This window comes from Falco peregrinus, chromosome 4 (genome assembly GCF_023634155.1).
Source record: "Falco peregrinus isolate bFalPer1 chromosome 4, bFalPer1.pri, whole genome shotgun sequence".
Classification (NCBI taxonomy): domain Eukaryota; kingdom Metazoa; phylum Chordata; class Aves; order Falconiformes; family Falconidae; genus Falco; species Falco peregrinus.
The window spans coordinates 97966928-97981185 of record NC_073724.1 but is presented as its reverse complement, the minus strand read 5'-3'; the positions used below and the strand labels follow the sequence as shown (position 1 = coordinate 97981185).

The 14258-nt window shown below is 35.5% G+C and overlaps 1 protein-coding gene across 1 annotated transcript in view; it reads left to right on the top strand.

Moving 5' to 3' along the window:
* The window catches only part of B3GLCT (beta 3-glucosyltransferase), a 69844-nt gene that overhangs the window by 15662 nt on the left and 39924 nt on the right, over positions 1-14258 (top strand). The window contains exon 4 of the mRNA XM_055802332.1: positions 3700-3809. Within this exon, the coding sequence (XP_055658307.1) occupies positions 3700-3809 (110 nt within the window). The remainder of the gene's footprint in view (positions 1-3699; positions 3810-14258) is intronic.

The following is a 14258-nucleotide window of genomic DNA, read 5'->3' as shown; positions in this document are numbered from 1 at the left end:
AGTTAGCTCATGAGTCATTTTCACTCTTCTCTGTTTCTAGAACAATAGAAGGGAATGAGGAAACCCCACCTCAGCCTATACTTGCAGCCTGGAAATGAAGAGTGAATGCCAAAGACTTACATTCAGGCCCAGGCTACCTCACAGATGAGAATTTCAGTTTCTGGCATCCTAGGTGAATGCTTTAAGGGTAGTAAAGAAAGGCAGGCAGCCAGGCCAGCCACATTATCATCATGTGTTCTTCTAGAAGCTCCCCCTCCCCCAATGTTTAAAATTGCAGTACTGTGTTGACTAAACCAACTTTTTGTGGTAACTAAACTTTGGGAAAAAAAACCAAACAACAACAACAAAAAAAACCCAAACAAAAAAAAAAACCCACCAAAAAACCAACCATACAGGTACTTTATTCGAGCTGCTTATTATACTGCAATGCTTACCTTCGAAATAGCAGTATTTCCCCATTACCATCTTTTGAACTGATTTAGTGATAATTCCGAAGGAGGAGTATTTTGCATAGGGTCATTGTATACTTGCTAAAACACTTGTTCCTGTTCGTGGCTTGCTAAAAGTTGGTAAAGATTCTATTCTGTCTAGCAGTGAGCCATGGTTGTGAGCTCAGGAAGTGTCAGCATTCCTGTTTCCCAATTATTATTTTTTTAATGTGAACTTGCAGTATCTTTCCAATCAGTGAGCATTTGAGTTTGTTGAAGATATTTTCCAGGTATGTAAACGTCTTGGGGAAGTAAAAGAGAAAAGAAAACAACAAGAGGAATAAAGTATCCACGTATCAGTAGCTCTTTTGGGTATTAATCTTCCATAAGACTCCATTATTTGTCTTGCCTGGTTGACTATTTCTCAACTTCAGAAACAATTTAGGTGTTTAAAATTATACCTATTTTCTGTTGACATTTTAATACACTGAATATTTCTTTTTGTAAACTATTTTAAAGCGCCTATAGCAGAGGAAACTATTTCCATTGGATTAAAGCAGTAACACCAAAGTAGGTGTTAAGATTACTCATAGAAAGTATTCTACTGTGGGATATCACAGCTGTTGCTAAATGTACCATAAACGAAACTGAGTGTAATTCAGATGCTTGCATATCTGTAAATGTACTGGTACTAAACTAGTAATTATATAGAGCAATGTATATTTTGCTTTTCCTCTCTAGGGATATTTTTACTGTCGTGTGTGTAGATTTAGCCCTTTGACTCTCACAAACACCAATGAAGTGTAATTTTAATTGTTGCACTAATTTAATTTTTGCACAGGAAAACTAGCAAATATCCTGCTAGATAGAAATAGCTGCTTATCAGAAGTTTTTATTGTGCATTTTTTGTTAAGCAATTTGGTTGGTCAGAGCTTGAAGGAATGCTGCGTGGGAAAAATGTGAAATCAAAACTAATACCTATGTCAGTGCTTATGCCATCTCTGCAACTTTATCACCAGAAACCTCTCACAATTTGACATTTTCAGAGTTTGGCTTGGTGAATAAGCTAATAAATTCAGGGAAAAGGATATTAGGGGAAAAGCAGAAAAACATTTAACTGCAGCTTTTTTGAGCTATCATAGGTCTAAATTAAACAGATAACAGTTCAGAGAAACAAAGGAATGTAATCGATCCTTAAATCTTGTCATGGTAAACTTCTAATCTTAGTAAAGATTTTGAGGTTAATTCTCTTTTTGTTGCCACAGGTTTTCTTGCAGTTCTTCTTCGTATGCTCAGTTTTAGTCTTTTTCCTTGTGACTACTACTTTCCTTCTGTGGACATTTATTCTCCATCTTTGTTCCACTGTTCTTCATTCATTCTACTCTTTGTCAAGTTCGCATTCTTAACCTAGTGGTCAAGATCTTGATGTGACGCTGGGGTCTTTTAGGTTGACTTCCTCTACTATGTAAGAATGTACACTTTAAAAGTAAATATTTTGTGATGTTAAACTTTATACTGCAGTGGAACTGCAGATTAAAAGTATTGAAATACTCTGCTGCCTGATAAGAAGCTTCATGTACTTCCCAAGTACCTTCCTAAGGTGCTTTGACCTTGGCATGTTTGTCTTCACAGGCATTGCTTGTAGTAAAATCTGGCAGCTTTCAGTCAGCCGTGACTCTCCATTTCTATATTGAACTTTCATCTTGGACTGTCTCCCATTTGATATCTCCTGTGTCTCATGGGAAGTTTGGTTTCAGTGGAATACCAGAAAGTGTTCTTAGAAAGTTCTCTTAGAGGTTTTATATCTTCATTTTCTCTGTCAGCTTGCATAATGTTGCTGCCAGTGGTGGTCTTGAAGCTTTGCTTTGCTTTTCTGAATTTTGACTCCTATGTCTTTTTTGTTACCTATATAATTTTTTGGTGCGTACTTTGTTCCTTTTCTACATTTTTTTACATTCTGTGTACAGATCTACAGATCCCATGGGACTTTAATTTCTTTCCTTTTGGTACTGTCTTGTCTTGGAGTGATGTCATCTGTAAACATTAACTCAGCAGCCTTTTCAGTGCTGTCTCCTTGTTGAATTAACTGGCATCTGTTATCTCTTACTCTTGATCTGAGCATCACCTTGAGTGACAGAATTTAAATGCAGTTCTCAATCCCTCCCCCATCCCCACAAGTCCTCTGCCTGCCTCTTTGAACACTGGACAACAGCATTACTAACTTCTTGTTCCTTATGCAGTAATTGTCGGTTATTGACTTTGATCTCTGAAGTTGTTATATTCTGAATTTCCTCATCTGCATACTTTCTGCATAGTATCTGTAAAGTTCAGCCTTTTGGGGCCAAACAAACAGAAACCATGATATTGTGTGGTTCTCCTCATCTTACACGTTGATTGGTACTTAGTTATAGTCTTGGTTGGGTTATACAGCATAGGTCAAACTTGGTGAGAATTTTGGAGAGGGTGTCTGTCCTCTGCCTTTCACCTTCTCATCCTCTGTTGTCCTCTGCTGTGTTCTGCTTTTGGATGAGATCATACCTGCCTGTTTTTCTTAGCTTTCAAAGTGTTGAGGGATTATTCCATCTACTATCATAGAGAAAATTTGGCTATCTGCTTGCTACTTGTATTTTTAGTAAGCATTTTTCTCTGTCCTTAAGTTGTTTGCAAAGCTACTTCATTATTTTCATTTAAAATTCTCAGTCTCCTCTCCCATTGAAACTTCTTAACATTGGTGCCTTTAAACACTGTGAAGCCACATGTGAAATGTTGATGCTGTTGTATTAGATAGAAGAGTATTACCTCATCATTCTCATGTGTGGTTTTCTCCATCTGATGTTTGGTTTTGGTTAGGGTTTTAAGCTCTTTGTTGAGGAATCATCTTTTCTGAGTCATGTTCATGCATTGCCCAGTGAGGGGAGATGCTACACTGTGACTGACACCTTTTAACTCTGGTAATAAGGAGTGCTGGTGTATTGGAGAAAAAGCAACTTCATGAATATGGCTACTGTTAATGGTGTCCATAAGATCTGCTGCAAATCTCCTAGTCATGTCATGCTTTTTATACGTTTATTCTTAAAAGGACTGCTTTGGGGTTTTTTTGTATGTTAAATTATGCCTTCTTACTATTTCATGAAGTGTTTATATAACTAAAGAAATAGTTTGCTATGTAATAGATTCCCCTCTCCACACACACCTGGGTTCTTACTAGCTTGGGAGCAAAACTGAAAATAACTTCTTTTGTCTTTAAATCTTCTTATTTTCTGGTTCACAGAATTAAAAGAAATTGTATTTATCATCCAGAGTCAAAGTAATTCTTTTCATTCCAAGAGAGCAGAAGATCTAAAAAGAGATATTTTAAATCAGGCTGCAGATCTTGGAAAGGTATGTTTAGATTAAATAGATTGCACCTTGTTATGTATGTTTTTACTGCATTTTACTAAAAATACCATTTTCCATTATGCCTTTTTTCAAATCTATTTTATTCCTTTTGGTGATTGTCTTCTGTGTGCTTATAAAAAAACCTGTTCCACTGGGTATTTACTGATTGTATGCTGTGATATATCACTAAATAATTTTAATTTGAACTTTCTACCTTTTCGTATAACAGCTGTTTTTGTTTGGATGGCATTTGATGCAAAAGTGTTAACAAGACAGACTTTGAAAAATACAGTTTTCCAATATGACTGTAGTGTGCTTTTTTAAAAAAAAATATTTTCTTTATGAAATGGAAAACATACTCATTTAAGTAATTGAATAATTTTAGGTGAGTATTTTGTTAGAGCCAATGTAGGTGCTGTAATTTAGATTTTGTCAGAATTTCATTGCACAACTGTAGCATTGTGGCAATAGAGTAGCAGCGTGTGTGAACATGAAAATCCTAACACAGGATTCCGTACTTCCTACAGCAATAGTCTTCCACATTTCTCTTGCCCACATCAGCATTGGCTCCCTCTGTGGTGTTCCCTAACTACTCCTTGTTCCTCTGCCACCCCGCTGTAGACTGAACCCTCTCACCTGGTGGTGGGCCATGCTGGCCTGGGAGCTGCATGTTGTATAAGTCTGACTTTAACCTGACACTAATAGAAATTTTACTTGTATTAGCCTAGAGGGAAGAGGTTTTTAAGAAACTTACATTGAAATTTAAGTGGACATAAACATAAACAGTGCTTTATTTTCTTTGTCTTTAATAAAAATAAAACAAAAGTAAGAAGCACACACATCACCTGATATGAAATAGCTTGCTGTGAGGTTATTTGACCTATTTTTCAATTCCATGTTCTTTGTTGTAGAGGCAGAAGAAGTCTGATTTAAATTGTCTTATGTATCTTATCCCTGGAGTGCTTAAATCAGATTCCTGGATGTTTCAGGCTTCATTTATCCAAGCTTATCAGACCTGCTGTAATTAAATCCATTCTAAATGCAATTTTTAATCCCTTAATGAAATCAGTTCATGTGAACAGCCTTTGTTCTGCAGAGTTCTGCTCTTTCTGAGTCCTCTTTGGGATTGAGACAAATGTTCAGATACAGTGTATACAAAGAGGATTATGGCTTCAGTTGTTAAAAACAAGGATTTTCGTTGATTCTGTAATGTTGCAGAATATGATGATGAAAAGAACAGTAAGTGGAAGTATAAATAGTTTCAGTGAGGCAGAAATTTAGGCATGTTTTATGGGAGAGAGCTAGAATCCTTTTTGTAATCAAATAATTGTATCTGTAAATACTTCTGCTTTGAGCAAACTGAACTGGCTTTTAAAAAAGTTTATTGTCTAATTAAGGAGATTCCTTTATGGGAATGCTGAAATGGTGATGCTTTTTCAGTATTAAGAGGTACCTGTTTAAACAGCATTCATGGAATCTTAGAGAGGCAGGCTGGAAATACATCACACCAAAAATCTCAAACCTGAAATATGGGAGAAGGGGAAAGCCATCAATGTGTAGGAAAAAAAATGAGCATAGCCAGCATGTACTTGGTAGGTCTTGATTGTTTTTGTTAACTCATGGTGCCACTGTAGGCCACTGTGAGGCATGACCCAATAATGCTAATTATTGCAGAAGGGAGAGAAGATCTCTGCAATCCTACACATCAACAGTTGAAGTTGACATTTTTCATTAAAAAGAATACATATGTAACAATTACTCTCAGCAAAGGAAGTTAAATCCTTGTGTTTTAAAGGACAACTGCTGTGTAGAAACAAAGGACTGGATCAACTGAATCATCAGGTTCACTTGCCTGTTGTCACAGGACCAGACAATAGATGTTTAGTCCATAAAAATTCATTAGTTACTACTTTTTGCTGTTTTAAAATGAGAAGTGGAAGCCAGCTGGTAGATTTGTTGCTTTAAAATTGATTAAATCATCCATACGTATTTTACATTAATCTTTACAAGTAATTTGTCAATGTATTTTCTTTCACTGTGTATTTACAACACTTCCATCATGTGAAACTCATCTGTAGTTCCAGTCACCAGCAGACGTTGGTATTGCTTTCATACTTAAAAGCATATTCCACAGCTATTTATTGAAAAGTAACCAAAATGCTTAAGTTAGAACATAGCAATGAAGATAATTCCTTAAGATTTTTACCAATTTCCTTAATTTTCTGACATTTCTGAGCATTTAAGAAGCTCTGTAAACTAGGCGTTCCTAGGGAAACACCAGATAAGAATAAGGAAGTTGTCAAGAGTGTGAAATGATAATATTTGGGTCTGTTCCCTTTCTGTCATCTTAAAAAATTTTAAAACCAGGATTACTTTTTGGTTGTTATGTTTAAGACTAGAAAACAGGTAAAATTCAGGTTTTGAAAACTGATATATTTTAGCTGAAATACTGTTAGATGCACTTAATGCTGTTCAGTTGCCTGGATGGTGACATTGTTTTGAAGGCAAAAGTCTGTGTATTTCTTTATGGAAACTGGTCTGGTAGAGTAAATGCCTGTGGGGTTTTTTTGTTTGCTTGTTTTGTCTTTGAGGGTTCTTATATCAAATACCCTCAGTCAGTTCATTATGTTCAGGAAACTTATTTTTCCTGAAAAACCTAGAAATTAAATGGTATGCTATGTATATTAACCAGAAGAAATACAGCAGATTAGTACTGTTGATTAGAGTTAAAAAAACTAGAAACAACAATAAACCAAGAATGTAAGGATAAGATTTTAAGACTGGTACCATGGAGTATTGGAAAACGAAAATTAGCATCACATATTTCTGTATGAATAATAAATGATGTGAACTATGACCTCTGTTTTATAGAAGTGTTGTAAACTATGATTTGCAGTATTTTTTGTTTGTTTTGAGCAAAATCCCATATTTTTTGCCTTCTCATAGAAGTTTCATAGATTTAAATTATCCCTTCATATCAAGGGGAATATTGCTTATTTGTGAGTTTGAGGACTATTACTGTAGTGATTATTGACATCAATTTAAAAGAAACAAATACAATCAAAAGTGTGGAACTGTACATAGAAAATCTCCATATTATGTAGCTTGAATTAAATACTTGATTTAGTTAACATCTTCATTAAATGTTCATAATATTGTTTCTTCGTCAGTCTCCCAGTTTCCAGTTTGGCTAGCATGAAAATAGGTGACAAATGTTAGGAGCATCCTATAGTTATATTCTTGTTTATTTACAACAATTTTGAAAAATCCTGTTTCCTGAAGCACAGCAGGAGCGAAAATGATGCCAGTAGTCTGTGCCTCAGAAGTTCAGTCCCTTTTGTTATCTTACAGAATCATGCCTACAGAAGGTTCTATTTTTCTCTTCCAACATACATTGGCTGTAACTCAGTATCTAGCTACTATAAGGTTGAAAGCCTCTGGTGCCTATCTCAGCTTTATCTTATTATGTCATTAGATTCATGGCCACAATATCTGTTGCCAAAGTGCCAATTGTTGAGCATGGCTTGTGTGCTTTAAAAATCTGTTACTTTTAATTGCCTAGGCTGTACTGATGGCAGCACTGCGCTATTTCAGTAATATGGAAGATCTCTTGTTAAAGTGATGGAGAGGGAAAAAGAAGTATAATTAGTTTGCTTGAATTTTAATGTGTATATGTTAAGCCATCACCATATTCCTATCTGAAATGATCTCTCTCCAAATTGTTCCTGCTCATGTTTTGGCCATCTGTGAGAGACTACTTTCAGGGAATTTGTAAACTGTATCTTTTTTTTCCTAATTTGCCAGTGGGACATGCATTCCTGTTCTGGGTGAACTAATGTTCTCTGAAGTTCTTCCTAGCTCTGCTTCCACGTATCATTTCAGACGCTGGAGTGAAGCTAGCTGAAGTTCTGTTGTCCAAAAGCCTGTTTAAGTATTCCTCTGTTGTTGTTTGGTACTATTCCCGCAATGAATTCTGACATCTGTATCTCACCTGAAAGAGATTTTTTAAATACTATCAGGCTACGATGGAAACAACTCTGAAAATATATCTAGGTTTTTCTTGGCCTGTAGTAGTTCTTTCCTTACTTTATTCCATGTTAGATGTATTTCACGAATGAATAGGCATACATTCCTCTTCCTGATCAACAACAAGCTCTACAGCTAAAAATTCCCAACGGTTCCTGGAGTAGGTCTGAACTGTTCCCTTACTGCAATGCTCACATGCATTTTCATAATGTTGTGGTTATAAAATTTAGTGGAAGGATTGCTCATTCACTGCATCTGGGTTGTCTTTAAACTGATCTGTATATTCAGACAAAATATTCATAGACGTAATTTGCTTGAGACCTTTCAAAACTACTACCATAAATGCAGTGCAATCCATAATATATCTGTTGCCTCAACTTCCAGATTACTTGCTCAAATTATAGATTCTAGTCTGAAAACCCTATTTCCTCCTCTCCCTCCTATAATAGCTTCCCATGACATGGAAGCTGTTTTCCAGCTGACACTGATCAAGTGATTCATTTTAGATCTTGCAGTTTTAACACGGTTTACCTGATGATATTTAAGGGAAGCATTGAGCTACATTCTGTCCTGCCCCTCCATTTCCATGTCTACAACAGTTAATCTTTATGGCAGGTTTTCCACAATATCAAGATCTACCCTGTTTTTTCAGTTAGAACAGGGATGTTTTATGCGTAACTTGAAATTATTTTATTTCACAGTGTTATTAGATCTAGTGGGTTTTTTTCTTTGTAAAATTTTAGTGTGCCATCTGTTTTCTTCTTAGCAACAGTTTTCTTCTGCAAGGATTTAGTCATGTCAAATAAATCCTGTAGCCTCATTAAATGTGCTTATCACCATAGTTCTTAAAATGTTTATTCCTTAAGATGTAAAAGTTTATCTCTTTATTATTTTTTTATTATCTTTATTTATTATCTTTTATTAGGCTCTTTAGCATACTTTCTCTATTAGCTTTCCATTGTTTTTCCCTCTTTGTAGAACAAACATTGGATGCCAGTCTATACCAGAGCTTTGGGGAAGAAACTGGCATGACATCTGTGATACTAATCTTGTACACCACTGTACTTGGCCCAGGTCTTACTAGTCTTTGATTGATCAGCAGGACTCTGCCACAGCAAAATGATGAATCTGGCACGTGACTGGCAATAGACTGTGTGAAGGTATCTTGTTGAGATGACAAGTCCTGCATTTCTCTGTGGTGAGGGCAGAGGTGCTTGTGGGGTATCTGGAGCATCTGGCACTCTTACTTTCTCAAAAGAAGTGAAGTCCCTGCAGGGAGTCCCTCATGGACTCAAAAATAATTGAGTATTGGGGAACATGGTACTGCTGTGAAAGAGAGGAAGGAAGAAGTTCCAGCTGTTACTGGTGATGTTCTGAAACCACACAAATCCTTGTCCAAAAATTTTGAAGTATCACAGTACCCAGTATGTGTTGTTTTGTGATGCTTTTTTCTGTCTGTATTGCTTGAGTGAGATGGCAGTACCAGTAACTACTAAAAGCCCTGTATAATCTCTGGTTTATGAAGAAAAAGTTCTGGAAACAAGATTTCTTTGTCCTTTTCTTCCCCCTGCCCTCCACTTTAAACAATATTTTGCATTTAAAAGATGAACACCTAAATATTGCCATATTAGTTGAATTTTCTCCAAAACATGCATATTTATGCCTTGTATAATTTGTGTTTCTTGTTAAAAAGACAGAAGACAAAGTGATGGATTAATGTAGTATTTCAGATGCCCTCAATTTCAGATTCCTCTAAATTTCATTGGACCTTGATTTTATCCAACCTTTCTTCTCTTCCCTTTTGCTTTTGTCTGACTTCTATTTGTAACATCATCCAAAACGTTCATATTTATGCTTATTTTACAAATCTGTCCATAAAACTTCACTTTTATTATGTGAGTAGAGCTTGCAGTATAAAAAAGCCTTGCCTTGTAGTAGGTGTGTGCATTTAAGTGGTTAGTGTATGAAGCTCACATTTCCCCTTCCTTATCAGTATTAACATCGGCATTTGTTTGTTTTCTGATGTATGTAAGCTAACAAGTGATACTTTTTCTGATATCAACATGTTCTTGGGTAATTTTTTTTTCCTCTTAAGTCCATAGTTTGTCTTCATAATGCTTAATTTATTTTAGGATTTGCATTTTAAAATGTTGCCTGCTTATTTTGGGACCTCACTATTTGGGTGCTCAGCTTCTGAGATGCTTCTCAACTCGGATATGTTGAAGGGTGAGGTGCCTCTAAGTTCTGAAAATCAAACCTTTTGAATGTGTTTCATGAAAAGTGTACAAAATTACTATTTAGTTTTGAAAATGTATTTCAGAGTTGTCTTGAATCTCTTCAGGGTTATCTTGCAGGACTTTTTTTTGTCTTTACTTTCTTTGAGCTGTTCTCTTACCTTTTTCTTTTGTTTGGTCTCTGACTTTCTGATATGCCCTTCCTTCTCATTCTGCAAAGGTACCAGAATCTTTCTGACAATTACTAGGCTATTAATAGCAAAATTGATGTCTAGCCCATTGACTATTAAAACTGTGAAAGTTACCTACATTGTAATGCTGGAAGGTGAATATGATCATCTTCCCATAATAGATATTCAGTACATTTGAAGGAATTTGTAGAAGTTGGATAATTCTGCACTAATAAGATCTTTTAAATGTTTTAGTAGTGATGAATGGGCTCCTCTCAGCCCTGCCTCACACATCATATACTGTTTTTATATATCTGCTTTTCCCAGTCAAATATCTGGTAACCACATTTCTGTAGAAACTAGGATCTGTCACCTCACAGTGATGACTTCTTATCTCACTGCAAAATATATACATGAAATTGGGAAGTTTAAAGTGCTTTAGGCGAAGGTGCCTCTCAGTCTCTTCTGCAGCAGTCTCTGCATACATAATAGGATTTGAACAAGACAATTTCACTAAGGTTTATCTTTATAGTAAAGAATAAGAGATTGGTTTAAAGTTTCCTCTTCCACTGTGGCTGCTGTCTGCTATGTTAAAATTCTCAGCCATCTTTGAATAGAGTGCCATATTCACTGCTCTCAAGTATATGTGGGACTAGAATTACTAAATCATCAGATTTAAACCCTTAAAACCCATACCTGTTGACAGGTTTCTTTGCTCTTGTAAGTTATCCTGAGCATTTATACTAATACTTGAAACACATCTACCATATTTATTGCCTTGTGGAAGCTTCTTTCTGCTCTGCTGTTCTGGATGCTTCTCTTCTTCCTTTCTTCCTTAGTTAGAAAAAATGTATTTTAGGTTTACTTTTACACCACTTTAAGGGTGGGAGGGACCTGCTGCCCCATGTATCACATTAACTAGGGAGGTGACTGCCTTGAACTTGCTGTCAGTGAAAGATGCTCCAGGCTTATTTGTCTGTGAATATAAAAATCTACTAAGAAATGAAAACACTTAAAACTTTGTGAGGCTAAGAATTTCCATAGATATTGCTATAAAAAGTTGAATGTTAATAGCTTATATTTTTCCATAGATTAAAGGGAGAGAAGAGCACAAGACAGAAGTAAACCGTCGTCCATTTGTGTGTATGACACGTGGAATTTACAAACCATCCAATGTTAGAAAAGACTTAATAGATTTTGAAAGGACAGCCTGCTAATAAGAAAAGAATCAAGGGAACCCCATATATGGCTTAATTTCGTTGTTGAAATGTTTTTATGTGTTTGTTCTGACTGAGGAAGATTATGCTTTTAAGTAAAAACTCACTTTGCACACTATTATCAGACACAGTAATAAAGTCCTATCTTAAACGTTCTAAATGATGTTATTCATATCAGTTGGCAGCATAATTATTATGGTTCACCATTAATACCTACTTTCAAGAATAATAGCTGGTATTGTATGCCACATCTGTCTTCTGTATGATTGCTTTTATTAGGAATTCTTGTGAACTGGGACCTGTGAAGACAGTGTTCCTCACTGCTTTTTATCCACACAAGTGATAAGCAAACAAATGGCACTTTACTGCAATATATTGCTGTCATTCTAGACTATTGGCTCATTATGCCTATCTCTGGAATCATTTATTATAATAAGCACTCAAAAATTTTCCAGATTTTTCCACATCTTTTTTGTTTTGTTACAAAATAAGACTTGCTTCAGGATGTGGGTGATCACTAACTCTCAAAAGAACAGAACAGGGAAGATAGTGAATTCTAGGGGAGGAAAAAGAAAATTAAATGCAGAGTAAATTGGTGAGAACTCTTACATTGATTAAGTATTCTTTTACTGAATGAAAATTGTAACTTTTTAATTAGCAAATTTAAAGTCTTAGTTTTCAAATTTCAGACTGCTGCTTAAACTAAATATTAGACTGACTTAAACTCCATGTAACTTTTATTACTATTTTATTAAATCCTGGTTAACTGAAAAGCAGCAGCTGTGCCATACTGCTTATCTGGACTGTTTCTACATTATCAAGTAGTGCAGTGCAATAGGAGCAAACGTGTAGAGCAGTGCAGTTGTTGCTGAGGTGCTAGTGCTCATGTTCCATAATGTTTCAGAGTTTTACTTTGGACTAGTTCTGACCTGGTTCTATGGACTGGACGTCCATTAGCAGTTGCAGCACATCCTTTGGTTTAGTTTCATCCCAAAGGAACAAAATGTGTGCACTCGTGATGCAAGATAATGTGGTGAGTAGGAAAAAACGCACAAAAATGGACTAACCTAGACTGAATATATGAGGTTGTGTTAGGAAGCAGTAGGAGCTGCTTTTGGTCTAGGTCTCAATCTTGTGGTTAGATTTGAAATTTATTTAGTAATCAAGTCTTTTTTTGTAGGTATTAAGATTTATGATAATAATTTTGAAATGAATTGATACAACTGAATGTTATTCACATCTCCATAATTACAAGAATGGAATTATTTTTTTATATTGTTCGGTTTGAAAAGTCAGGAGTTGACAACTCTATCAGCAAGCACTAATCAAAGATTCAGGACTTCATTTTGATCTTTGAAACATGTAGCCCAGTCTAGAGTAAAAGAGATGAAATTAGATGTGGTTTATGCTTTTTGACTAATTGGGGGGTGCGTTATTCATTTGTTGATGAATGTATATTTTGAAAAAATATGTATATTTTCAACATAGTAGTTTGAGTTTTCTCATGTCCTGGTCATCTGGAATCATGATCTAGTCAGGTTTTCATCTACAAGATTGGAAGCAATTGTGTTGATGTTGACACATTTAGTGCTCCTGATAACGGAAAACATAAGCACGTAAGTCTGCTTTGCACTTTGCTGCAGGACAGTTGTTTGTACTAGTGGCTGAGGAAAATCTGTGGTGTCACATAAACATAATTCAAACCAAATTAACACTGATTATTACTGACAACAGATGAATTCTTTCTCGATAACTGGACCTTTTACTGATTTTCTAATTGCGGGAAGGCTAGGCAGCAAGTTAACATTGGTAACACTGTAATATGCCTGCTGAAATTTACTTCCACCATTGTTGAAGAAAAACCCAGTAAAATAAAAAATGAGTGGCTATCAGCATTTTTCCTACTTGAAAAAGTTACATCAGTGATAATTACAGGTTTTTGAGACAGAAATACATTGTAGTAGAAAGACTTCTTTTCGATGATTAAATAAGTTATTGCATAAGGATTATTGTACCAGCTAACTGCCTTAAAAATTCCCTTCACTTACAAATATGTACTGTAGCTATTTTCCCAGGCAAAGAGTTGTTGAATCTAGTGTGCAAGCACAGAGGAGTCAGTGCTTTGGTTATACATTCAAGTCTATTTTCTGGCAGCTAAGCTGTGTTCTGAGGATTTCAATATAATGTACAGTAGGAAAAAGGAATTTACTTCCTCTTCATTAAAACTTTTCTTTTTTTCTTTTTTTTTTTCCCTCTTATCTGAAGTTAGTCAGGAATACTTCAAATAATTTTCTTAAGTTGCAGTTTCTACCTCCACATGATTGAGTAAATGTTACCATCTTTTCTTTAATGTAAGATCATTTGATGACAGACTTAACAGCATCTTGCTCTTGGTTTATGAAAGCAGGGTACTGCTGTGGCCTTCGCCTGAACCCTTTGAAACTGCACATACTAGATTACAAAAATTCGTTTCTTCTTTAAAATGATCACCAGGCATCTGAGGGTAGAACAGAAGTAGAGATTCTCTCTAATGGAAAATAGCAGATTATACTTTATTACTTCAGGCTTCCTGAGGAGCAGAAGGACTACAAAATGCCTTTTTATTTGATATTATGCTTTGCAACCAACATGGGGTTTTTTAAAACCTTACTGTGGCCTTTCAGTACTTAAAGGGGTCTTATAACAAAGATGAGGACAAACTTTAGCAGGGTCTGTTGTGATAGTATAACAAAGATGAGGACAAACTTTAGCAGGGTCTGTTGTGATAGTATAAGGGGTAATGGTTTTAAAGCTAAAGAGGGTAGA